The 24,755-nt window shown below is 38.2% G+C and overlaps 1 protein-coding gene across 2 annotated transcripts in view; it reads left to right on the forward strand.

Moving 5' to 3' along the window:
- The window catches only part of Vbp1 (VHL binding protein 1), a 16,247-nt gene extending 10,152 nt beyond the window's left edge, over positions 1–6,095 (forward strand). For both annotated transcript variants that reach the window (XM_052742837.1, XM_052742842.1), the window contains 2 exons: positions 2,313–2,451; positions 5,052–6,095. In XM_052742837.1, coding sequence (XP_052598797.1) covers positions 2,313–2,451; positions 5,052–5,122 — 210 coding nt within the window. In that variant the 3' untranslated portion in view covers positions 5,123–6,095. The remainder of the gene's footprint in view (positions 1–2,312; positions 2,452–5,051) is intronic.
- The last annotated feature ends 18,660 nt before the right edge of the window (positions 6,096–24,755 follow it).

Genomic DNA, 24,755 nt, shown 5'->3' on the forward strand with positions numbered 1-24,755 from the left:
CATAAATAGTTTTACTGTGATTGAACCCATTTCTATTAACATTTATTCTACATTCCTTTTGCTACTTCCTTTCTTCTGGCATCTACTGCACTTGACCTTTACCAGGTGCTGAGAAACAGTAGCAACTACTAATTTACTTCCTTTCTCTGTGTATCAACTTCATTCCTTCATAGTCCAAAATACCCTGTTGTGTGTATATAAACCACATTTTGTCTATTCATTATCAACTAATAGATATTTGGTTTATCTCTCCTTTTCGGCTATTGTGAATACATTTTTGTGCCAACTTATATTTTCAGTGTTCTTGAGTTATGTATGTGTCCTGGCTATTAATGTTTGCTTGTTTGCTTGCTTGCTGTCTTTGTTTTTTGATAAAGGGTCTTTCTATGTAGCCCTGGCTATCCTAGAACTTGCTGTGTAGACCAGGCTGACCTCAAATTCATAGAGATCCTCCATCTTCTTCCTCCAAAATGATGATATTAAAGACATGAACCATTACATCCAGCTATTCATGATAGTTTTGTGGATTTTTTGTTTGTTTTACTGTTTTTTAGTTATTTGAGGTTCAATAAGTACATTACAGCTACCCATCTTTTTACAGAATACAGAGCCTTGCATAAGCTAGGCAAGTGTTCTACCAATGATCTACATCCCGAGTCCCAGTATTTTTCTTGTTGTTGTTGTTGTTCGGTTGGTTGGTTGGTTTTTTAAGACAGGGTCTTCCTGTGTGGCCCAGGATAACTTTGGCTTCCTATTCTTCCTGCCTCAGAGTCTCAAGTGCTGGGTTAATGCTTTTTGTTGTGGGATAATGCTCTTGTACACTGTAAAGATTTGTCACTTGAATTGGTTTAATAAAATGCTGATTGGCCAGTAGCCAGGCAGGAAGCATAGGTGGGGCAACCAAACTAAGAATGCTGGGAAGAGGAAGGGCGGAGTCAGGAATTGCCAGCCAGATGCAGAGGAAGCAAGGTGAGAATGCCTCACTGAGAAAAGGTGCTAAGCCACATGGCTAAACATAGATAAGAATTATGGGTTAATTCAAGAGTAAGAGCTAGTTAGTAATAAGTCTGAGCTTATGGCCGAGCATTTATAAGTAATATTAAGCCTCTGAATCAATTATTTGGTAAGTGGCTGCTGAATATTTGGGAACAGGCAGGTAGGAGGAAAACTTCTGCCTACGGCTTTTTGCTTCTTTGTTTTTGTTTTTTGACTGATTGTTATGTATCCCAGGCTTGCAACAAACTATGTACCTGAGAATAACCATGAACTCCTGACCCTTTTTGCTTCTGCCTCCTGAGTACTAGAATTATAGGTGTGAATTTTTCTGTTTTTTTTCCTGAGACAAACTCTTATTATATAGCACAGGTTGGCCTTGTATTTGGAATCTTCCTTCCTTAGCTTCCTGCATTCCAGGATTATAACTATGAGTTTCTATGCTAAGTTTTAATACTTGTTTAACAGATAACATATTTGCATGCAATTTAAAAGGTACAAAAGCACTGTCTTAGTTATTTTCTCTTGCTATAACTCAGTTATCACAGACTGGGTAATTTATACAGAATTAGGTCTATTTGATGCATCTGGAAACTGGGAAGTCCAAGAGGATGGTGCCAGCATCTGGTGAGGGCCACAGGCTGTATCATACTGTGGTAGAAGAGATCATGTGGTAAAGCAGTAAGGTATACTAGCTTACTAATGCCATCATGAATGTTCCTTCCTCATGATGTCATCTAAATTTGATTGCTTCCCAAAGACCCCATCTCTAAATTCTACTGGTATATGAATTTGGTACTTTTCATTCTGGGAGACAAACATTAAATCTATAGCAAAGTATAGTATACTGTATAAATTACCCAGTCTGTGATAACTGAGTTATAGCAAGAGAAAATAACTAAGACAGTGCTTTTGTACCTTTTAAATTGCATGCAAATTTTCACCTCCTGTGAAAAGCCTACTTCTCATTAGCACAGTGTACCTGCCTTTAAAGTAATCAACAGTCTATTTCTTGGTATCCTTCAAGAAAAATTTTATACATACTATTCCTCTGCCTTTTTACAGAAATGGTAACACATACTGTTCTACCTTTTGCCCATTTCATTTCATAATGTGTGTTGTGATTTTGTGTATTGAAACTTCATTTTCTATATACCTGTAACTCAGGGGTCAGCAAGTTTTCTGTAAAGGGTCAAATAGTAATATTTTCTATTTTTCAGGCTAAGACAATGGACTGGTTTGGTCCAAGGGCTGCAGTTTGCAAACACTTGCTCTAATGTGGAGATTGTTAAGTAATTGTCATGACTTTTTCTCTTCAGGCTAATGTAATGCTTGAATATGATATTGATGAAGCTCAGGCATTGTTGGAAAAGAATTTATCAACTGCCACAAAGAATCTGGATTCTCTTGAAGAAGACCTTGACTTTCTTCGAGATCAATTTACTACTACTGAAGTCAGTATCCTTTTAACAAATAAAAAAGGGAAGAAGGAGAAAGATTTTTAAAAATTCCTATATTGCTTATATGGGAAGAATGACTATTCCTAAATAAATGTGAAGTTGGAGATTGCATAAGATAATGATTATCTTATTTGAATCAAAAAGTTTAGAGATAAATTAATAAATTTGAAATGCAGAGATGTGGACAGCAGGTTCACACTGGTCAATAAGTTTTTTCCAAATATTTTATTATACTTTATAATCAAATAGTTTAATTTCACAAATATTTAAAAGTCCTCAGTAAGTTAGGTGCAGTAGTGTATGTTTGTAATCCCAATACTTCAGAGTTTGAGGCAAGAGTATTATGAATTTGAAGCCACCTTGGGCTACTAGATAAGACTCTGACTTAAAAAAGTCTTAGCAATTTCTCCAAGTGTGCTAAGCCCTATGAATCATGAAAATCAGTGGAGGGGCAAAGTGTGCCAAAATCTTTCCCTGTTAAAACTGTACATGTAAAATAGGTCATGATAACTTCATAGCAATTGTAAATAATTCCGTGTATTCAGCATCAAGGTAACTGAAAGTTTGGGAATGATAGATGTGCCCTGAAGTTAGGTCAGGGAATGCTTTTTTAGGAGGTAAAACTTAAGCTATTTTGAGGTGCAATACAGAATTTATAGGGGAAATTTGGAGGGGAAGAAATGCTTGCAACATGTTCTTTTCTCCTCTCTTGTCATTTCCTTTCTGTTGCTGTGATAAAACAATCTGACCAAAAGCAACTTAGGGGAAGAAAGGATTTATTTGGTGTGTACTTCCAGGTCACAGTTCATCACTGAGGGAAGCCAGAGCAAAAATTTGAAGCAGAAATCATGTAGGATCACTGCTTGTTGGCTCTCCAACACTCATGCTCAACTAGCTTTCTTATAATGCCTTGGAATAGTGCCACCCACAGTAGGCTAGATCCTCTTGATTAGACTATCCCACACAGACATGTCACAGGCCGTTCTGATCAATGACTCTAGGCTGTGTCAAGATGACAGCTAAAGCTAACTGGGACACTCTGCTTTATCTCTTCTTCCTGTTCCTGACATACTCACTCAAGAAAAACACCTGGGTGTTGTCCTTCACACTTATTTCCTAACAACCAGGAGGAATTCAGTCATGTCAGTTTTTCTTGCCTTTATGGAAGTGTTTTTCCCCATGAAGCTTTCTGTATTATGATGTTACTTAGTTTTGGTGCTCCAGAACGTGCATGTTCTTTACAACATCTCCAGCATGAATTTACCAAGTCACACATCTTTCTTTTAGTCCTCTAGTTATGATATTTCAATTATTAGCTGTTGTGTATAATATATACATATGCAGTCTCAAGTGTCTCCCACTAGTTTCATTTTATACCTCAGCCAGTGTCATCACATGCTATGACTTCTTCCATTAACAGTTTCTTCTCTAGAACGGTGCAGATTTCAAATAACCAGTTGTTTTACTCACCCCTAAAATGTTCCAGGCCGTTTGTGTTTCCTTTTGTTCTTTCCTTCATCTGTTCTTCCTACCTGGAATGATTTTTATTTGGAGATATTCCTTTATCCTTCATATTTCAGTCTAAGCATCAAAGCATTCCTCAACATTTTCTAATCCCATCAGAGTTTTTTTTTTTCTCCCACTTTGCACATAGTACTTTGTTTTCCTGGCTTAACCCTGAGTTGCAGTCTCCCCCAACATGTAGTATGTAGTAGGTAAGTTCTTGGGTAAGGCAAGATAGATTTTTTTTTTTTGAGGTTTGGTGCCAGGATCATCATGTGGCTAGTGATGTAAATACTTGATTCAACTATGAAATGCTGAGGACCTAGGAGAGCTAGACCTTGTGGAAAAGAAAAGCTGTTAATTGTGAGAGAAAATGAGATGTAATGAAAGAAAGTCATCTAAGTTTAATCTTAGAAACTTAGAGAAGTGCCATTTATCATTGATATAATACTATATAAACTGGAAAAGTTAGAATAGTAGACAGACATTAATCTAAGCTCCATGAGGGAAAGGGACTTTGCCTAGCTTATTCAAGGCTTTGTAGAGTACCTACTCACACAGTAGATACTTAGTAAACTAAAGGATCTGTTAAACCCAGAGAAATATAAGGGATAAAATTTTAGATAATTGTACTCATTTTTAACATTTTGATATAGAGTCAGATTTTTGAAATTTCGTGAATGAAGGATTAGTTTTAAAACTTGACAGATAAGAAAATAATAGAAAAAAAATGAGTTAGGCACAGTGGTGTGTACACTACTGATTTGAGCCCATGAATTTCAGGACAACCTGGACAATACTGTAAATTGATGTCTCAAAAATTGTTGGGAGTATCTAGCACATAGTCATTAAGTATAGTACCAAAGTTGACTAGATATACTAAGCAATTATTGATTGGAAGTCTTGATTTTTGTAGAAGTTAATTCCAGAATTTTCTTAGCAATTGATAGAATAGCAACATGGCTGTCAACAGTAGTTGCCACTAGTATTTTTGTTTGTGTGACTTCTCTGTCTCTGTTTCACTGTATGAGTAAATGGAAATTTCATTTGTTATCTTTAGAATTATATTTGCATTTTCTTTGACAATTGTTGCAGATATGGCTAGGGTTTATAATTGGGATGTAAAAAGAAGAAACAAAGATGATTCTACCAAGAACAAAGCATAACACCAGCAATTGAAAATGTGGTTCAGGTTTCCATACATGTTAAATAAGCCAGTGTTTATCCTTAAAGATTGATGTAACTTTGTTTTTTTTTCCCGCAGCAAGAATAATTAAAACTTTAAAAACACCATTTTATTTATTTATGAAAACAAAAATTACTTTCAGATATTTTATGAAGTTAGCAGTATTTTTTTCATATTTTCCCTGCAAAGTAATGCTGCTTTTGTTTTATTTTATCTGTTATATGACAACTCTTAACTGAAATGGCCGAAAACTGTGAGGAATGCTATGGAGGCTGCTGAATGCTGGGCACCAGCACAGTTTACACAATTTTTTCTTTATTGATTGATTTTACTCTCACTTGATGTAGTAAACCTTTTAAAGGCAAGAAGGGCAGTTTAATATTTGTAAACTTGTTTTTCTTTAGTACTTGTAGGACATTATCATCCTTTGTTGCTGTTGTGTTCTATAAATGGGTTTTCATGCATTTCTGCTTAACCAGTAGCTTTTATGATACTGTAACCTTTTCAGAAAATGATTATTTACTTTCCTACACAGTTTGAGGGCTGTTGACATGTATAAAACTTTGAGCCCAATAAGAGCACTGTGTCTTTGCAATGCCAGTATAAGGGAGACTTGATCAATGTGAGAGCACTACCCATTCAAAACTTTAAGCTAAGGTAATTTATATTATGTAACAGTTCTCCAAAGCACCTTGAACAGGAATATTAACATAAATGTAAATCTGCATTGCTTGGAAAGAGTTGTAAGCTTTTTTTATTTGTGATAAAATTGCATAGGAATGATAAAATCTTTGGAAAGCCGTTGGTACTGTGGCAAAAGTACTTGGTGATACAGATTCTGGTAAAAACACATGCATGTTATTCCATCTCCATGTAGGAAAAAGTATACTTGTATGATGTTTTGTACTTGTATTTCATGTTATTAAAACAGTGATATTCAAATTGTTGCTTGACACCTTTTTTATGTTAATCTTTGTATTAATCTATATAGGTTTCTGGCAAATACCATGAATCAGGTAAAATGGGCATTTATATTGTATGGGTCTGGAGACTGGCAAGTCCAATTGAAGTGCAAGGGCAAAGCCCTCATGATGTACTCATTTCTCTACCCTACCACACTCATCCTAATACATTGGGGTATTAGACCTTATTTTTTTTTATTTTGCAATATAATTCAGTTCTACATATCAGCCAAGGTTTCCCTTGTTCTCTCCCCTCCGGCCCCCCTCACCTTTCCCCCAGCCCACCCCCCATTCCCACCTCCTCCAGGACAAAGCCTCCCCCACGGACTGAGATCAACCTGGTAGACTCAGTCCAGGCAGGTCCAGTCCCCCTCTCCCAGGCCGAGCCAAGCGATCCTGCATAGGCCCCAGGTTTCAAACAGCCAACTCATTCAATGAGTACAGGACCCGGTCCCACTGCCTGGATGCCTCCCAAACAGATCAAGCCAATCATCTGTCTCACCCATTCAGAGGGCCTGATCCAGTTGGTGACACCTTATGTTTTAACATGAAAAAAACAGTTCAGATGATATCTAAAGTTAATATGAGTCTCTTCACATTTTTAAGAGGTTCATTTACTTGTACCTAACTAGTATATTTTAAGAGCTTTTTATATTTGTAAAAACAACAGAAAATCCCCTTGGAAGGAATACAGATAAACAAGTAAGATTTTAATTTGAAATATACCAAACTTTTGGGGTTTTTTTTGTTTTTTGGTTTTTCAAGACAGGGTTTTTCTGTATAGCTTTGCGCCTTTCCTGGATCTTGCTCTGTAGACTAGGCTGGCCTCGCACTCACGGAGATCCGCCTGCCTCTGCCTCCCGAGTGCTGGGATTAAAGGCATGCGCCACCACCGCCCGGCCCAAACTTTTGTTTTTTATTAAATTTTTTTGATAATATATTTTGATCATGATTTTCCCTTCCCTCAGCTCTTCCCAAACTTTCTTGATTTATAAATTTTTTAAATTTTAGAATTTGAAGTTTGTAAGTACTAGTTTCCCACACTGTAGTAGGTATATTGGTACAGGATGTCCCTGTTAATACAGGAATGATATTTCTCTTCTGTAAACATCTATTTTGTTTTAAATATCTAGAAAGATTAAATATGAATTTGTAGTTGATGTAAGGAATGTGAAGAAGAAAATGAGCACTGTTAATCCCTAGTAAATGAAAGGTATTTAATCTTACCTCTATAAAATCATTTCTTTCATAATGATATGCATTTTTAGAATAATATAACCATCTAGATATAATGTGATATCATCAGACTTAATAGCACAATATACTGAGTGAGAATATGTGGGCAGAAGATTGACTATGAAACTTGACATGAAACTTCAGTTTAACTATTTTCCATTATAAAATGATTGTTAACATTTGAGAAAAGTTGAAAAATAATGGGAGTGGAGATGCTTAAGTTCCACTTGCAGTCCTTAACCAACCAACCTCCTTCCTTTTATCTTCCCTTCCTATCTCCCTTCTATGATTAGGCATCACTATGTAGCCAAAGCTGGACTGAAACTCACTGTGTATCCCAAGTTGGCCTCAGACTCATGATCTTCCTGCCTCAGTGTCCTAAAAGCTAGGATTATAGGTATGTGCTACCATGTCCACCCACTTCCGTATTAATCAATATCTCTATGCCCAGCTTCTATTTCTTGTATGCATAAATTTATAGAAAACGAAGTAATTGTGTGTTTATAATACATTCATATTTAACATGGAATTTGCTTATATAATGCTCTTTTTTTTGAGACAGTCTCAATGTTCTCAAATTTTCAGGTCCTTCTACCTACTAAGAATTGAGATTACAGGCATGAACCACCAGACCAACTTAATACTTTAATGTTATTTTATTAGTTTCACAGTACTTCTAAGTGAACTACACTATGCTCATTTCTATTATTAGACATTTGGGTTATGTCTAAACTATGTTGAGTTTTATAAGAGTACATTATAAAAACACAAGCCTGAGCTCATGTTGTGATACAAAGGACCACTTAACAGAACTGAACTGAGATGTTGACACCATGTCTTTAAACATCCATAACTATGAACTAAAGAAACCTCTATCCTTTGTAAAGCACCTAGTCTCCATTTTTTGTTATAGTAGTACAAAATAGACTAAGACACAAGGATAGTTAGATAAAAGTAGACAGTGATCAAACAGGAACTATATTTTAGATATTTTTAGTTTCTTAAATAAACCAACTTAGCCTGAATAATTTTGGATTCCCTAAATTACAACTGAAATCTAGAGAGTAAAAATAGAGAAAAGCAAGAGGGTCAATGAGTAAACAGTCTCTTGATTTTCCTTCTATTCTTAAGTTCAAAGCTACTTTGTTGCATGGCTGGACTAAATTGAGGGTGGACTGTCTGCCTTCTACCCTCCCCTTCTTCCCTCTCTCCCTCCCTTTCTTCCTTCCTCTCCTGCTCCTCTCTCTTCTCCCTCCCCCTTTTCTATTGTTTGTGATGTTTTTTTTCCCCTAGGCTGAGTCTCACAGTCCCAGGCTTTCAAACTTACTACATAACTGAGGATGACCTTGAACTTCTGATCCTCTGCCTCTACTTTCCAAGTGTTGGAATTATAATAGATGTTCTCCACCCTGTCTAGCCAGGAAATAATTTCTCAGTGAAGTAGTTCAGAAATGGCTTAAGAGTGAAACTTTCATTTACTGCCAGGTGTAGTGGTACCTGCTTGTAATCTCAGGACAAGTCCAGCCTGAGCTACAAACAAATGAACAAAAAGCTATATTTCGTGCATGCCTTATCATTCCAGTTTCAGGAAGTAGGGGCAAGAGAATCATGAATTCAGTGTCAGCTGGATCTCAAAACAAAGCCAACTGAAAAAAAATGTATGCTTTGTGGAATCACCAAATTAAGGTTTAGTGCTTATTACAGCTTTGCTTTGAATGTTTCTACCATAAGGTCTCTATTATGATTGAAGATTTGATCCTACAAGATGGCAGTGTTGGAACGTGCCAGGGAACCTTTGTGAAGTAAGACCTAGTAGAAGATCTTTGAGGAACTTGAAGCATGTCCTCAGAAGATATGTCTTAGGAAGGGTTTGTTTTAAAAGAAATATGTCTGGTCCCACCTACCTATCTCTGCTATTGGTTTGAGAAGTAACCACTTGTTTACTCCTGCTATTGCTGTTTGCATTGTGAAGTGAAATAGAAGTGACTTACTAAGCCTGCATCATACCATTTGAGCTTTCAGCCTCTAAAACTAAGGGGGAAAAACCTGTATAATGTAGCTCATCTCAAGTTATTTCATATGGTAAGAAGCTGACTAATAACTGTCCCATTCTCTTGTTAGTGTGTGTCTGTTCATGTTGAGTGAATGTGGGTGTGCATGTGGAAGTCAGATTTGGATGTCAGTCTTACTTGCATTAAGACAGGATCTCTTATTGTTCATTACTGCTTATGCCAGGCTAACTGATCCTCCAAGCTTCCAGAAATTCTGTTTTTACCTCCCATCTCCCAGTAGGGGTACGCTGGGATTATAGACATGTGCTGCTCTGCCCAGCTTTGGGTTTTACATGGGTTCTTGGGTTCCAAGCTCAGGTCATCAGACTTGTGTGGCACTTATCCACTGAGCCATCTTACTAGCCCTATGCTTCCACTTTCTTATTAGAGGTAATAACATTTAAAATGTTCTCAACAATTTTCAGGTACACACAGTGTTATTAAATATTGTTACTACATTATCCAATGGCGCTCTTAAATTTATTCTTCCTAATTAGAATTGTGTGACCTTTAACCAACAGCATCTCAATTCCCATACTCTCCAGCCTCTGGTAATCACCATTTTACTGTTTCTATGAGTTGGACCTTTTAAGATTCCATTTGAGAGTGATTGTGTGGTCCTTGTCTTTCTGTGATTAGCTTATTTCACGTAACAGCATGTCTTCTAGTTCCATGCATGTTGCCATAAACAACGTAAATTTATCCTTTTAATGGCCAACTAGTATTCTTTTTTTTTTAATTTGACATAATTTCTTTATTGAATCTTTGGGAATTTCACATCATGCACCCTAATTCTGCCCATCTCCCAGTCCCTCTATATTCTCCCCTCACACATGCAGTGCCCCCAAAAGAAAATTTAAAAAACAATTCCAAACAAAACAAAAAAAATGAAAAAACAAAACAAATCAAAAACAAAATAAAAAACCCTCTTCGCTTCTCCATCTTTCCTGCCTCTTCAACATCTCTTCATTTGTTCTGGCAGCATTGGGAGCCCCATGTATCACTTTGTATATCCTTTTGTCCAGTCAGCTTTACTTGCAAATGTTAGTTGCAATGTGTCATTGGTCTGGTTCAAGACCTCTGATTTCTGGTACACCATCATTCCTGGATCCTCACCAAAACTCGAATATCTTGTGGCCACCCCAGCCAGTCCCTTCATGAGCTCCAGCAGGTCCTAGATGGAGTAGATGTTAGGGTGGACAAGCCCCAGGCCCAGCTGTGGGAATGGGTGGTAGTAGTTGAGTTGGTCAGTTCAGGCCACTGAAGCTGTCCCCTTCAGGTGAGGGACGGGAAACCCATTTCCCTATACCCATGCCATCAGGGTCAGTTCTCCCTTGCCCATTATGAGGGGTGGGGCCATATTTCCCAAATGCAGGGGGGTGGATAGCTCTCCCATGAGGGTTGGGGCCAGCTCTCTTGTTACCATGTTCAGTGAGGGGCAGAGCCAGCTCAGCATGGCCCCTTGATTTCATCACACATAGTTCCTATGGCCCCTGACATGGGCCACAAACCCCAGGTGCAGCAGGACCATAGACTTGGACATGGCTCCAGGCAGCAGCTTGGGCCAGGATGACATCCTAGCTTCAGGTATAAGCACAGGCCACTCAGATCAGGATGGCTCTGGTAACATGGCCCTGGGCTTCCGTGTAATCTTTGGTGGCAACACAGGCCCAGACATGGTCCTCGGCAGCAACTGGGTCTGGATGTAACCATTGCCCCAGGTGGCAGTGCAGGCCACTCAGATTGGCATGGCCCCAGCGACAGTGTGGCCCCCTTGGACAGTAATATGGCCCCAGATCTCGGACATCTACATAGCCTTGGATGGTAACAGAAACCTCGGACAAATATACAGACTCTGGCTGCAATAGGGCCACGGACACAGGCATGGCCTTCAGCTGCAGGTCTGGCCCAATTGTCACCATGGCATTGGGTAGCAGCACAGACCACTGAGATCTGCATGGTCCCTGTTGCACCATGGGGCCACCAACATGGATTCAGATGACTTACCTGATGCCAGGAATCCACACTGCCCTCCGTGGCAACATGAGCCACGGCCTTCAACACAGATCCAGACTCTGGTAGGACCACGGACCCAAACATGGTCCTTGGCAGTAGCCTGGATCCGGATGTCATCATGGCCCCAGGTGGTGGCTCCAACTTGTATACTAATGTGCATATGTACTAAAGTTTTCTTATTCATACATGTGCTAATGGACCATGGCTCACCTCTTTGTTTTGTTTGATGATGGGAATGGGACTCAGGGACTAATGCAGGCCAGACAAATGTTCTTCTACTGAGCTACACTCCTGTGAATAACTATACTCCCAGCAGGGAACATGGGAGTATAGTTATCTCTTTGACATGCGATTTTTGTATTCTTTGAAAATATACCCAATAGCAAGATTGCTAGATTATATGATAGTTTCAGTTGTTTGAGAAACTTCCATGCTGTTGTCCAATTTACTTCCCAATAAGAGTACACAAGGTTTTCCCCATATCCCTATGAACATTTATCTTTCAACTTTTAAAAAAATTAGCAACTCTGACAGATGTGAGGCATTAACACTTAGGGTTTTTATTTGTATTTCCCTAATTAGAGATGTTTATCATTTTGTCATATGCTATTGTTCATTTATGTGTCTATTGAGAAATTTTTATTCAGGTTCTTTGCCTAAACTAAAATTTTTAACTGTCAAATTGTTTATATTTCCTAATATATTTTGGTTATTATTCTATTATGGTTTACAAATTATTAGTATGGTTTATGAATCTATCTCCCATTGCATAGAGTGTTTCTTCACTTAGGTGATTGTTTGGGTTTCCATCCCTTTGGCATATTGATTTTGTGTCTTTTGGATATTAACTGTCTATTCTGTCCCATTGGTTAATGTGTTTTTTTTATTCAGTATCTGTTTTGTTTATTATGTCTTTGTATTTGATTTAATATCAGATAGTGTAGTGCCTCTGGTTGTGTTTTTTGATGGTTTTTTTTGTGTGTGTGTGCTTTACAAAGTTTAGAATTTCTGTTTCTAATTCTAATAGAAATCAAACTTAAATCTGTAGATTGCTCAAGATAATATATATATATATATATATATATATATATATATATATATATATATATATTTAGATAAAGTTTCTCTGTGTGGCCCTGGCTATCTTGGAACTCACCCTGTAGACCAGGCTGGCCTCAAACTCAGAGATCCACCTGCCTCTGCCTTCCAAGTACTGGGATTAAAGGCGTCCACCACCACCACCTGGCTAGATATTTTATCAGTATTCTTTGAATGCAGGGTATCTTTTTATTGCTTGATTGATTGCATTTTTCTTGCATAATTTTAAGTGTACTATCTTTCATTTCTTTGCTTAAGTTCATTTCTAATTTTTTTTTTTGTAACAAATGGGATTGTCTTCTTGATTTCTTCTTCAGATAATCCATTGTTAGCATATGGAAATGGTACTGATTTTTAAAAGTTACTTTTGATATTTTTAATTAAATGTATGTTTGTGGGTGTGAGTATGAAGAGTGCAGATATCCCCAGAGGGCAGAGGTTTTGGATCCCTCTAGAGCTGGAGTTACAGATGGTTATGAGATGCCCAATTTGGGTGCTGGGAAGTGAACTTGAGTCCCCTGGAATAACAGTATATGTTCTTTAACTATTGAGCTGTTTCTCCAGCCCCTAAATGGTACTGATTTTGATGAAGTTTATTTGTTGTTGTTTTGTTTTGCTTTTCTGAGACAGGATCTCATTAGGTAGCCCGGGCTGGCCTTGAACTCATGGCAGTCTTCCTGCTTCAGCCTCTCAAGTGCCTCACATATAGACATATCACCATGTTTGTCTCTGATTTTTATATATTGATTTTGTAACTTGTAATTAAAAAAATAAGTTATTGGTCTGTAACTTTCTTCTTGTGTAGCTCTTGTTTTCTTTGTGTGTTCCTACATGTGTGTGCATATGAATGTGGAGGCCAGAGGTCAGTGTCCAGTATGGTTCCTTAATTACTTTCCATCTTACTTTTTGGGACAGGATTTCTCATTGGCTTGGAGCCTGCTGATTTGACTTAAGCTGCCTAGGCAGTGAGCTCGAGTAATCCTCCTGTTTCTGCCTCTCCAGTGACAGGATTACAAACATTTGCCATTACACTCAGTTTTTAAAGTGGGTTGTTGTTGGTTGTTTTTTTTTGTTGTTGTTGTTTGTTTGGTTTTTTTTTTACTCTTTTGGCTCTTGAGGACCTGTCACTCAGCTCTCAAATCACACAGGGGCTTATTCTTTCTTATGAATGCCTGGGCTTAGCTAGGCTTATTTCTAGCCAGCTTTTCTTAAATCATCCCATCTATCTTTTGCCTCTGGGGTTTTATCTTTCTTATTCTATATACCTTTCTTCACTTCTTACTCCATGGCTTGCTGTGTAGTTGTGGCTGCCCCTTGGTGTTCTGTCTCCTTTTCTTGTTCCCTGATCTCTCTTCCCAGATTTCTCCTTCTATTTATTCTCTCTGCATGCCAGCCCCACCTATCCTTTCTCCTGCCTTGTCATTGGCCATTCAGCTCTTTATTAGACCAATCAGGTGTTTTGGACAGGCACAGTAACACAACTTCACAGAGTTAAACAAATGCAACATAAAAGAATGCAACACATCTTTGCATCATTGAACAAATATTCCACAGCATAATCAAATGTAACACATCTTTAACTAATATTCCACAACAGTGGGTTGTGGAATTGAACTCAGTTCCATGTGCTTGTTGAATAAGCATTCTATTGACTGAACTATCTCCCCAGTGTCTTGTCTGGATTTTTCTTTTAAAAATCAGGGTAATTCTGGCCTTTTAATAAAAATAAGTTGATAACTATCCATTTCTTGTCAATTTTTTGAATAGTTTGAGGTGATATTAGTTCCTTTTAAAATGTTTGCTTTATTTCATCATTGAAGTTCTCAGGTCCTGGACTTCTTTGGTGGGAGATGTCTTTTTACTGATGCAATTTTTGCTGTGGGATGTTTTGTATGGCAAATGTGTTGCTCTGATTGGTCAATAAATAAATCACTGATTGGCCAGTGGCCAGGCAGGAAGTATAGGCGGGACAAGGAGGACAATAAAGCTGGGAAGTGGAAGGCTGAGTCAGAGACACTGCCAGTTGCCACAATGGCAAACAACATGTGAAGATGCCGGTAAGCCATGAGCCACGTGGCAAGGTATAGATTTATGGAAATAGATTAATTTAAGCTGTAAGAACAGTTAGCAAGAAGCCTGCCATGGCCATACAGTTTGTAAGCAATATAAGTCTCTGTGTTTACTTGGTTGGGTCTGAGTGACTGTGGGACTGGCAGGTGAGAGAGATTTGTCCTGACTGTGGGCCAGGCAGGAAAACTCTAGCTACAAATATTCCTTATTTTTGTTCTGTTATGGTTTTTCTTTCTCCTTTCCCTTTCTTATTTTCTTCCCCCTTGCAGTTTCCCTTCTCTCTTCCCTTTTTTCCTCCTTTCCCTCCTCTTTCTTGCCCCTTGCCCTTCTTTATCCCATCTGTATATTGACACAGGCTGGCTTGGAACTCCTGGGCTCCTTTGATCCTCCTGCTTCAGTGTTCCCAAGTAGCTGTAAGCACACTCTGCTCATGTTTTCTATTTCTTGTGATTTCATATGTTTCTGGGTTTCTTTATCCTTTTCTCTGTGTGTAATTATTCATATTAATATCTTATGATTGTTTCTATTTGATTTTATTTGTAAAGTCTTTTATTTTATTTATTTGTGTCTTTCTAGCTATTCATTTCTGGTGTGATATTTTCTTTGTACTAATGTTGGGCTTAATTTGTTCTTGTTTTTTTAACTTCCTTTAGATAATGATATTAGGTTATTTATTAGACATCTTTGTCTTTATTTTTTTCATCTTTGTCTTTAAATACACTCAATATTGCTAGAAATCTCCCTCCTCTTAGAAGTGATTTTTCCTGTAGTCTGTGAATTTTGGCATATTGTATTTCAAGGTGTTTTAAGTGCCCCTTTTGATTTTTTCTCTCTTAATTTATTTGTTGGTTGTTTATAAGCACATTATTTATACTTATTTGTTAGTTTTCTGAATTTCATTTTACCATTTTCAGCTTTAATACTCTGTAGCCAGAAAAGATAGTTTATATAATTTCAGTGTGTTTACATTTGTTGATTTGTTTGAGGACTAATATAAGGAATATTTCTTTTTTTTATTAAGAAATTTTCTATTCACTTTACATACTAACCACAGATCCCCCCCTCGTCCTCCTTCCCACCCCCAACCTGCCCCCCAACCCATCCCCTATCCCCACATTTCCCAAATTAAGGTCTCCCATGGGGAGTCAACAAAGCCTGGCACACTCAGCTGAGGCAGGTCCAAGCCCCTCCCCCCTGCACCAAGGCTGTATAAGGTGTCACACCCTAGGCACTGGGCTCCAAAAAGCCTGCCCATGCAACAGGGATGGATCCCAATCCTCCTGCCTGTCCCCCCTCCCCAAACAGTTCAAGCTAAAAAACCATTTCCCGTATCCAGGGGGCCTAGTCCAGTCCTATGGGGGCTCCACAGCTATTAGTTCATAGTTCATGGGTTTCCACTAGTGTGGCTGGTCATCTCTGCACGTTTTCCCATCATGATCTTGATGCCCCCTGCCTGAGAATATTTCATATGAACTTCACAGGCATGTCTGTTCTGTTGCTGTTAGGTAAGATAGTCTGTAAATGTTTGTTGGGACTATTTGATGTAAGGTATGACTCAAGTTCAATGCCTCTTTATTAATTTTATGCCTGGATTATGTCCATTTTTGAAGTTGAGATACCAAAGTCCTCTCATATTAATGTATTATGTAGTTTTTCTCTTTTCATATGTTGGTATTTGCTTTGTATATTTATGTGTTCTGATTTTGAGTGCATATATATGTAGCTATATCTCTTACGGCTATATCTCTTGATGACACAATCTTTTTTCATTATATAATTACCTTTGCCTTAATTTACAATTTTTTACTTAAAGTCTGTTTTATTTGATGTAACTATTGCTATCTGCTATATTATTTAACCAGCTTTTTTTTAAAAGTTGAGTCTTTTGAGGTAGTATCTTATATCTTATATTTATGGATATTGTTATTTTTATTGCAGTTCTTGGGATTGAGTCCAGGGCCTTAAGCATGTTAGGCAAGTGCTCTACTACTGACCTACATCCCCAGTCCTGGTCTTGTTTTTTTTTGTTTTGTTTTGTTTTTGTTTTTTGAGACAGGGTTTCTCTGTGTAGCTTTGCGCCTTTCCTGGAACTCACTTGGTAGCCCAGGCTGGCCTGGAACTCACAGAGATCTGCCTGGCTCTGCCTCCTGAGTGCTGGGATTAAAGGCGTGTGCCACCACCACCCAGCTCTGGTATTGTTTTTTATAAATCTATTCAGCCACTGCTTTGATTAGAGAATGTGTATGTGTATATATGCATATGTGTGTGTATGTTCCATATAACCCAGGGTTTCTACCTTCATGCTAAGCAGGCACTTAACTACATGCTAAATAGATACTGAACTACTTCTCCAGCCTCTGGTTCAGTAATTTACATTTATATTCAATGTAGTTATTGAAAGGGAAGGACCTCCCACCACTATTTTGTTAAATGCTTTCTGGGTGTTTTATAGTCTCTTCCTTTCCTTTCCTTGCTCCCTTTCTCTTGTCATTTTGTGTGTGTGTGTGTGTGTGTGTGTGTGCGTGTGCGTGTGCGTGTGCGTGTGCGTGTGCGTGAGAGAGAGAGAGAGAGAGAGAGAGAGAGAGAGAGAGAGGGGGAGAGAGGGGGAGAGAGGGGGAGAGAGGGGGGAGAGAGAGAGAAGGTGATCTCGATCTGTATGCATTAATTTGTTATTTCTTATCCTTTGTGTATTTAGCCTTTTTGTGAAGGTCTCAATTGTACTGGATTTGAGTCCCCACCTTGTACCTATATAACCTCATTATAGCTAATTATACCTGCAGTGATCTTATTTCTAATAATATATACATTATTTTCAATAAGATCATATTTATAATTACAGGAATAGGACTTCAACATAATATGACAACACAATTTAACCCATAATAGTTGATGTATAATTTATAGACTGTTTACATGTGTTAAATTGTAGTATTATGGTGATTTGAATGAGAAATATCTCTTAATGGCTCAAATATTTGATTACTTGGTTCCTTGATGACATTGTTTGGTAGGTTATGGAACTTTTAGGTCCTGTAGCCTTGCTGGAGGAAGCACATCACTGAGGTAAACTTTGAGAGTTCAAAGCCTTGATCCACTAAATTTGTTTTCTCTGCTTTGTGCTTGTGCTTGAAGATGTCTCTCAACTTCCTGCTCCAGCCAAATGCTGCCAACCATCATGATGGACTCACTCCTCTGGAACCATCAGCCAAAATAAACTCTTCCATAAGTTGCCTTTTGTTATGGAGTTTTTCACAGCAACAGAAAAGTAACTAATACAACTATATAGCAGAACAGTACTCTACTTCCTCTCTTATTTCTCTGGATGGGGGCCTTTGCCATCTTAGAAGATATCTGGGTATGGTGGAGCCTGCCTGTGATCCTAGTGCTACATAGTGTAACCTTGTTTTAAATAGACAGAGGGCCTGCAAGATGGCTCAGTGGTTAAAAACACTTGTGGACAAGCCTGAAAATCTGAGTTCAATCCCTGAGACCCTGGTAGAAGGAGAGCACTTACTGTTGAAAATTGTCATCTGACCTCCGCAGATGGTGTGTGTGTTTGTGTGTGCACAAATAAATGTAATTTTAAAATTTAAAGTAGAGAGAGATTGGATAACCCATCAGGACTCATCCCCGAAGAAGGCTGTCTCTCTTTCTCAGAAGTCATTGATTGACAGTAGAAGTGAGGCCTTGTGAAATTTCTCCTATCCCCATTGGCATATCAACTGGTGGTATCATTGTTTTGGTTTTGTCTAGGTAACCAATTTAATGAGATTTCATGGATGCAGCATCCCTATTATGTCTAGAAGATAGTCTCTAGAAGCAAGAAAAACACTAAATGTGCCCAGTGGGTTGTGTGTATAACAATAATTTAGAAGAAGTCATGAATTTGAGGGAATTGGTGGGGGACACTTAGGAAGAGTTGGAGGGGAAGAGGGAGGAGTGAAAATTTACAGTGTTCATGTATGAAATTCTTAAAAAGTTTTAAACTTTAAAAGTTTTAAAGTAATTTAGAGAAGAAATTACAGTCTTTACCCTGTGCTCTTAATCTTTTTTAAATTTTTCATAGCTTTAAAATTTTTTCTTGAAACTTCATGGGTGTAGCTTCTGACATTTCTAGGAGACAGTCTCACAGCAAACTTCTGTCCTTCTGGCTCTTACAATCTTTCCTTCCTTTCTTCTCTAATGATCTCTGGGCCTTAGATGCCAGAGTTGTGTTGTTGATGTTAGTTGGGACCGGGCTCCACAGCTCTGCATATTGATTGCTTGTGGTTTTCATCTGTTGCAAACAGAAATTTCTTTAATGAGGGTGGTAACTACACTTACATCTGAAGATTTTGAGCTAGGAACTGCAGATGAGAGAGAACATGTGATATTTGCCTTTCTGTGTCTGTGTTACTTCACTCAGCATGATCTTTTCTAGTTCCACCCACTTACCTGAAAATTTCATTTTTCTTCAAAGCTGATGGTGTTTTCCCCTAGTGTATATGTGCCACATCTTTATTATCCAATCATCAGGTTAAGGACATTTAGGTTGTTTCAATTTCCTAGCTATTTTGCATAGAGCAGCAATGAACATAGTTGAGCAAGTATCTGTGGAATATCTTGTTGAGTCCTTTTGTGCATATTCCAAGGAGTGGTATAGCTAGGTCATATGGTAGATTTATTTTTAGCTTTTTGAGGATTCTCCACACTGATTTTCAAAGTAGCTGGACCAGAGTGCAACCCCACCAACAGTGAATGAGTGTAGCAGGAATTTTAACAGTTCTTATTAATAAAATCAAACCTGAGGCCAGTTATTGGGGTGAATACTGGAAGATCAGAGAGACAGAGCAAGCCACAGCTACCTCACCTCGCCGGATCCTCAGCTGGTCCTGTTTCCTCAGACTGGAAGCCTCTGAGTCCTCATCCATAATGAATCTCAGCTGAACTGTGCTGCTTGAAAGCCTGAATGCTTAACCAGCCAAATGCTTAACCAGCCAAATGCTTCTAGTTTCTGGTCCTCATGCCTTATATACCTTTCTGCTTTCTACCACCACTCCCTGTGATTAAAGCCTTGCTTTTTGGGATTAAAGGCATGAATCACCATGCTTGGCTGTATCCTTGAACAGATGGATTTCTGCCTCTGGAATGCTAGAATTAAAGGTGTGTGCTACCACTGCCTATTCTCTGTGTTTAATATTGTGGCTGTTCTGTCTCTGACCCCAGATAAGTTTATTAGGGTGCACAATATTTTGGGGAACACAATACCACCTCAAATGAGAGCTCCCTTTTCCCCACATTTTGAATCTAGCATTTGTTGTTGGTTATTTTGTTTATCTTTGTCATTCTGTCTGCATAAGATCAAATTTCAGAGCTTTTTTTTGTTTTTTTGCTTGCTTTTTATGTTTGTTTATTTGTTTGAGACAGGGTCTCTCTGTTATGTAGCTCTGGCTGTCCTGGAACTCACTCTCTAGACCAAACTGGCCTTAAAGTCGCAGGGATCTGCCTGCCTCTGCCTCCTAAGTGCTAGGATTACTCAGTTTTTTATTTGCATTTTCCTAATTGGTATGGATGATGAACATTTTTTAGAGAATTTCTTAGCCTTTTTTTTCTTTTGGGAACTCCCTGTTCAGCTTACAGGCCAATATTTTTAATGGGTCACTTTTTTATTGTTTTTTGGATTCTTCGTTTATTCTACATATTGATTGTCAGATGTATAGCTGGCAAAGAGGATTCTCCCCCATTCTGTGGTATACTTCTTCACCCAGCTGATTGTTTCTTAACTGTGTAGAAACCTTTTAATCTTATGAAGGACCATTAGTCAATTGTTGGCCTTAAGTTTTGGACAAATGGTGTCCTATTCAGAAAGTCCTTTCCTATACCAATATGAGTACTACTTATGTTTTCTTCTAGTTGTTTCAGTGTTTCATGTTTCACTTTTTGGTCTTTTATGTGTGGCTCCCTAAACATGACCTGAACAAAGACAATAACAATAGACATGCTAACATGGTTGGGGGAAAGCTCATAAGGCCTCAACTCCAGACAAAGAACTACAGGCAACTAAGAAATTCTGAGAGTGGAAGAAATAGTCTTTCCCTGGGGAAGAGCACACCAATTGGTTATCCAATACCAAATGGTCAGTCCTAAAAACATACACATATAAGTAACATTATACAGAGGGAGTAGGTTGTATTTGTGTGTGTGTGTGTGTGTGTGTGTGTGTGTGTGTGTGTGTGTGTGTGTACATTTGAGAGAAAGTAAGGAAGGGAGTACATGGAAAGTTTTTAGGGAATAAAGGGAAGGGGAAATGATGTAATTATATTATAGTCTCAAAAAATAAAGAATTATTCTATGATAATTCCACATATTTGTACAATGTATTTAGTTCAAATCCACCTTCACTCCTGATTCCACTCCTTCCAGACCAAGATAGCCAGGTGACATGTGTCCCTCCCAATTTTATGTACTTTTCTTTTTAAAAACTGAGTCTCTTTAATTAATACTTCCAATATATGCATAGCTATAGGGCCATCCACTGGAATGTGGTCAACCTATGAGGGACAGCATCTCTGATGAAAACTGACTCACCCTTCTCTAGGAGTCATCAACTGCAATAGCTCCTCAATGAGGATGAGACTTTGTGAGCTCCTCCCCAATTCATGATGGATTGGAGACCTGAAACTGGAACTGACTTGAAAGCTTCTTCCTACTGGCTAGCTTTTATAACACTATAAGGTGCATGCTGGGGAAGAATTGGCATCAACAGTCTCACCCGGGTGTGAATGAATTCTTCATATCTTAACATAATTCTCTCTTCTGAAATTCTCTCAAATTGTCACCTTCATTCCTCCTCTTCCTCTCAGAGAAAATATCTTGACATTGTAATCACTTGGTTTTAACATACCAGTCTCTGCTTTCTTGGAATATGCCTCCTACCACAGGACTTTTCTATTTGCTATTCATAAAAGTGTGTCTGCAGGAACTCATAGATATCTATGTAGCAGGAGTCTTAAAAGTTCTTATTAATAAAATCAAACCTGAGCCAGGTATTGGGGTGAACTGGAAGATCAGAGAACCAGAACAAGCCATAGCTACCTCACCTCGTCGGATCCTCAGCTGGTCTTGTTTCCTCAGACTGGAGGCCTCTGAGTCCTTATCCAAGATGGGTCTCAGCTGAACTGCTGCTTAGAAGCCTGAAAGCTTAACCAGCCAAATGCTTCTAGTTTCTGGTCCTCATGCCTTATATACCTTTTTGCTTTCTACCACCACTCCCTGGGATTAAAGGCTCGCTTTCTGGGATTAAAGGCGTGTGTCACCATGCCTGGCCGTTTCCAATGTGGCCTTGAACTCACAGAGATCCAGAGGGATTTCTACCTCTGGAGTGCTAGGATTAAAGGTGTGAATGCCACTATTTTCTAGCCTTTGTATCTAGTGGCTGTTCTGTCTCTGACCCCAGATCAGTTTATTAGGGTGCACAATATTTTGGGGAACACAATACCACCACATATCTACATGGCTTACTCTTCAACTTACAGCTCTCAAATATAATTTCTTATGTATCCTTCACATGGTCAGCAGATGCAAATTGGCAGACTATTCCTCTCCCAACATAGACATATATCATTGGCTCTTTCCTTTGCTTGATTTTCCCCTTAGTAGTTTTAGGGTAATAGTATGCCATGATTTATTGCTGTTGTAGAGGAGATAACACACATTCATATTTTAGAATCACTTAACAAACCACAACAGGGTTTTGGGTATCCCAAGCTGGCTTACACTACATGATTAGCCTACTTACTAATATTAGCATGTTGTATATTTCATTTTAATTATATGTTCACCCTAAAATGTTAAGTTCCAAGAGTAGAAATTTTTGTGCTATTCTTCACCTATCTCTAATACCTAGAACAATGCTTGGCAAATAGCATCCTAATACTACTTGCATGAATGAAACATTGTTTTAAAACTCTAATAAAATATGCCCAAATACAAAGGAGTGAGTCTGACTGCCTCATGGAGAATATATGAGGACAAATGCCACTGAAGTTGCTATGGGTATGAAAAAAATACTTAAGAAATTGCTGTTGAAAACTATAGGAATCTAAGTGTGGAAGTTTGAAAGTTTCTCTGAAACATGCTTCATTCTGCCCTAAGGGAAAAAATAAGCTTTATTAAATTCAAAATTAACTCTTTCCAGTTTGCCATTTTTTTTTGTCAGTACCTCCTTGAAGTAAAATTCATTTTTAGGGTTTTAGTTCTGTTTCCTCCTCCAATTAAGACTTAAGTTTCTACCTTCAAGGAACTTTTGGTATGGTTTTTTTTATTGTTTTGTTTTTGAGTAGGGTTCTCACTATGTAGCCCTGGCTAGCCTGGAATTTGCTTTGCGTTGCAGCCTTGAACTCACAGAGATTCACCTGCATCTGCCTCCTAAGTGCTGGGATTAAAGATGTGCACCATAATGTCTGGTAGAACTCATGTTTTTATAGGAAAATCAAATGTATAGTAGATACAGTTATGTCATTTGATACAATATATGTTTATGGTCTGTATACAATCTTCACAATGCAAAGATATCTTAATGTTGCTTAAATAAGGTAGAGAAATTTTCTAAGAGATGGTATTTGAGTTGTACACTAGCAGATTGAACTTTACTTTAAAATTAGTCGAAGAAAATCACTTGAATTCCAAGCTGTAAAAGAAAATTATACTTTTAGTGAAATTTAGGAAATAAGAATGTATCTTTTTCTTCTGTGTTTTCCTATTAATGTTTATTATGTATAGTGTTTGGACTATTTATCTTCATATTATTGCATTTTGAGAACCATTTATATATTCTAATTATAAATTTTTAGTCAGATATTGCGAATATTTCCTCCAGGTCAGTGACTTGCCTTTCCATTTTCTAAAGAGTCATTTGAAAACTAGTTTTCATTTTTTCTGTCTTTTTGTGTGCAGGTGTTTATATCTGTAGTATATATACACATTTGTGCAGGTGTACATGCATGTGTGTGGGTATTCAAGTGGAAGCCAGGAGATAACCACAGGTGTCATTCCTCAGGTGTTATCAACCTTGCTTTTTCTGAGACAAAGTCTTGCAATTGCCTAGAGTTAATGAATTAGGCTAGGCTGGGTGGGCAATGAGCCATGGAGATCTGTTTGTCTTTTTATTCCCAGCACCTTAGGTTCTAGTGATTGAACTCAGGTTCTAGTGCTTTCAAGACAAGCATTTTATCAACTAAACCATTTCCCCAGTGTAGCACGAATCTTAAAAGTTCTTATTAATAAAAACAAACCCAGAGCCAGGTATTGGGGTGAACGCTGAATGATCAGAGAAACAGAACAAAGCCACAGCCACCTCACCTTGCCAATTCCTCAGCTGACCCTGTTTCCTCAGACTGGAAGCCTCTGAGTCTTTATCCAAAATGAATCTCAGCTGAACTGCTGCTCAAAAGCCTAAAAGCTTAACCAGCTCTAGTTTCTGGTCCTTGTACCTTATACACCTCTCTGCTTCCTACCATCACTTCCTGGGGTTAAAGGCATGAATCACCATGCCTGGCTGTTTCCAGTGTGGCTTTGAACTCACAGAGATCCAGAGGGATCTCTGCCTCTGGAATGCTAGGATTAAAGGCATGTGCTACCACTGCCTAACGTTTAATATTATGGCTGTTCTGTTCTCTGACCCCCAGATAAGTTTATTGGGGTGCACAATATATCAACCACACCCCAGCCCCTCAATTTTGATTAAGTTATATGTATTAGTTTTTAAAACTGTCTAGTATGTTTCCTTTATTTACATTTCTATTTCTCACTGGAAATGTAGTTTACTGCTAGATTGTTTGCCTAGTGTATATGAGGCCTGGATTTTATTCCCAGAACCACAATACACAAACTAAATGTCTTTATATATCCCTATTTTGTTTATTATCTCTTCTCTCTCTACCAATCCCTCAGTTTTTGAGACAGTGTCATGTATTCTAGGCTGGCTTTAAACTTACTGTGTAGCTGAGACTGACCTTAAACTCTAGATCCTCCTGCTTCCATCTCTCAAGTGCTGGGATTGTAGGTATGCCCCAAGATGTCAAGCTTTCTATTTAGGTAGGGAGGAGGGGACTGGACCTGCCTCAAATGAATCTACCAGGCTGAGCTGAATCCCCAGGGGAGTCTGTAGCAGGAATCTTAAAGAGTCTTATTAATAAAACCA

This window comes from Peromyscus californicus, unplaced genomic scaffold (genome assembly GCF_007827085.1).
Source record: "Peromyscus californicus insignis strain IS unplaced genomic scaffold, ASM782708v3 Scaffold_10__1_contigs__length_136768540, whole genome shotgun sequence".
Taxonomy (NCBI): domain Eukaryota; kingdom Metazoa; phylum Chordata; class Mammalia; order Rodentia; family Cricetidae; genus Peromyscus; species Peromyscus californicus.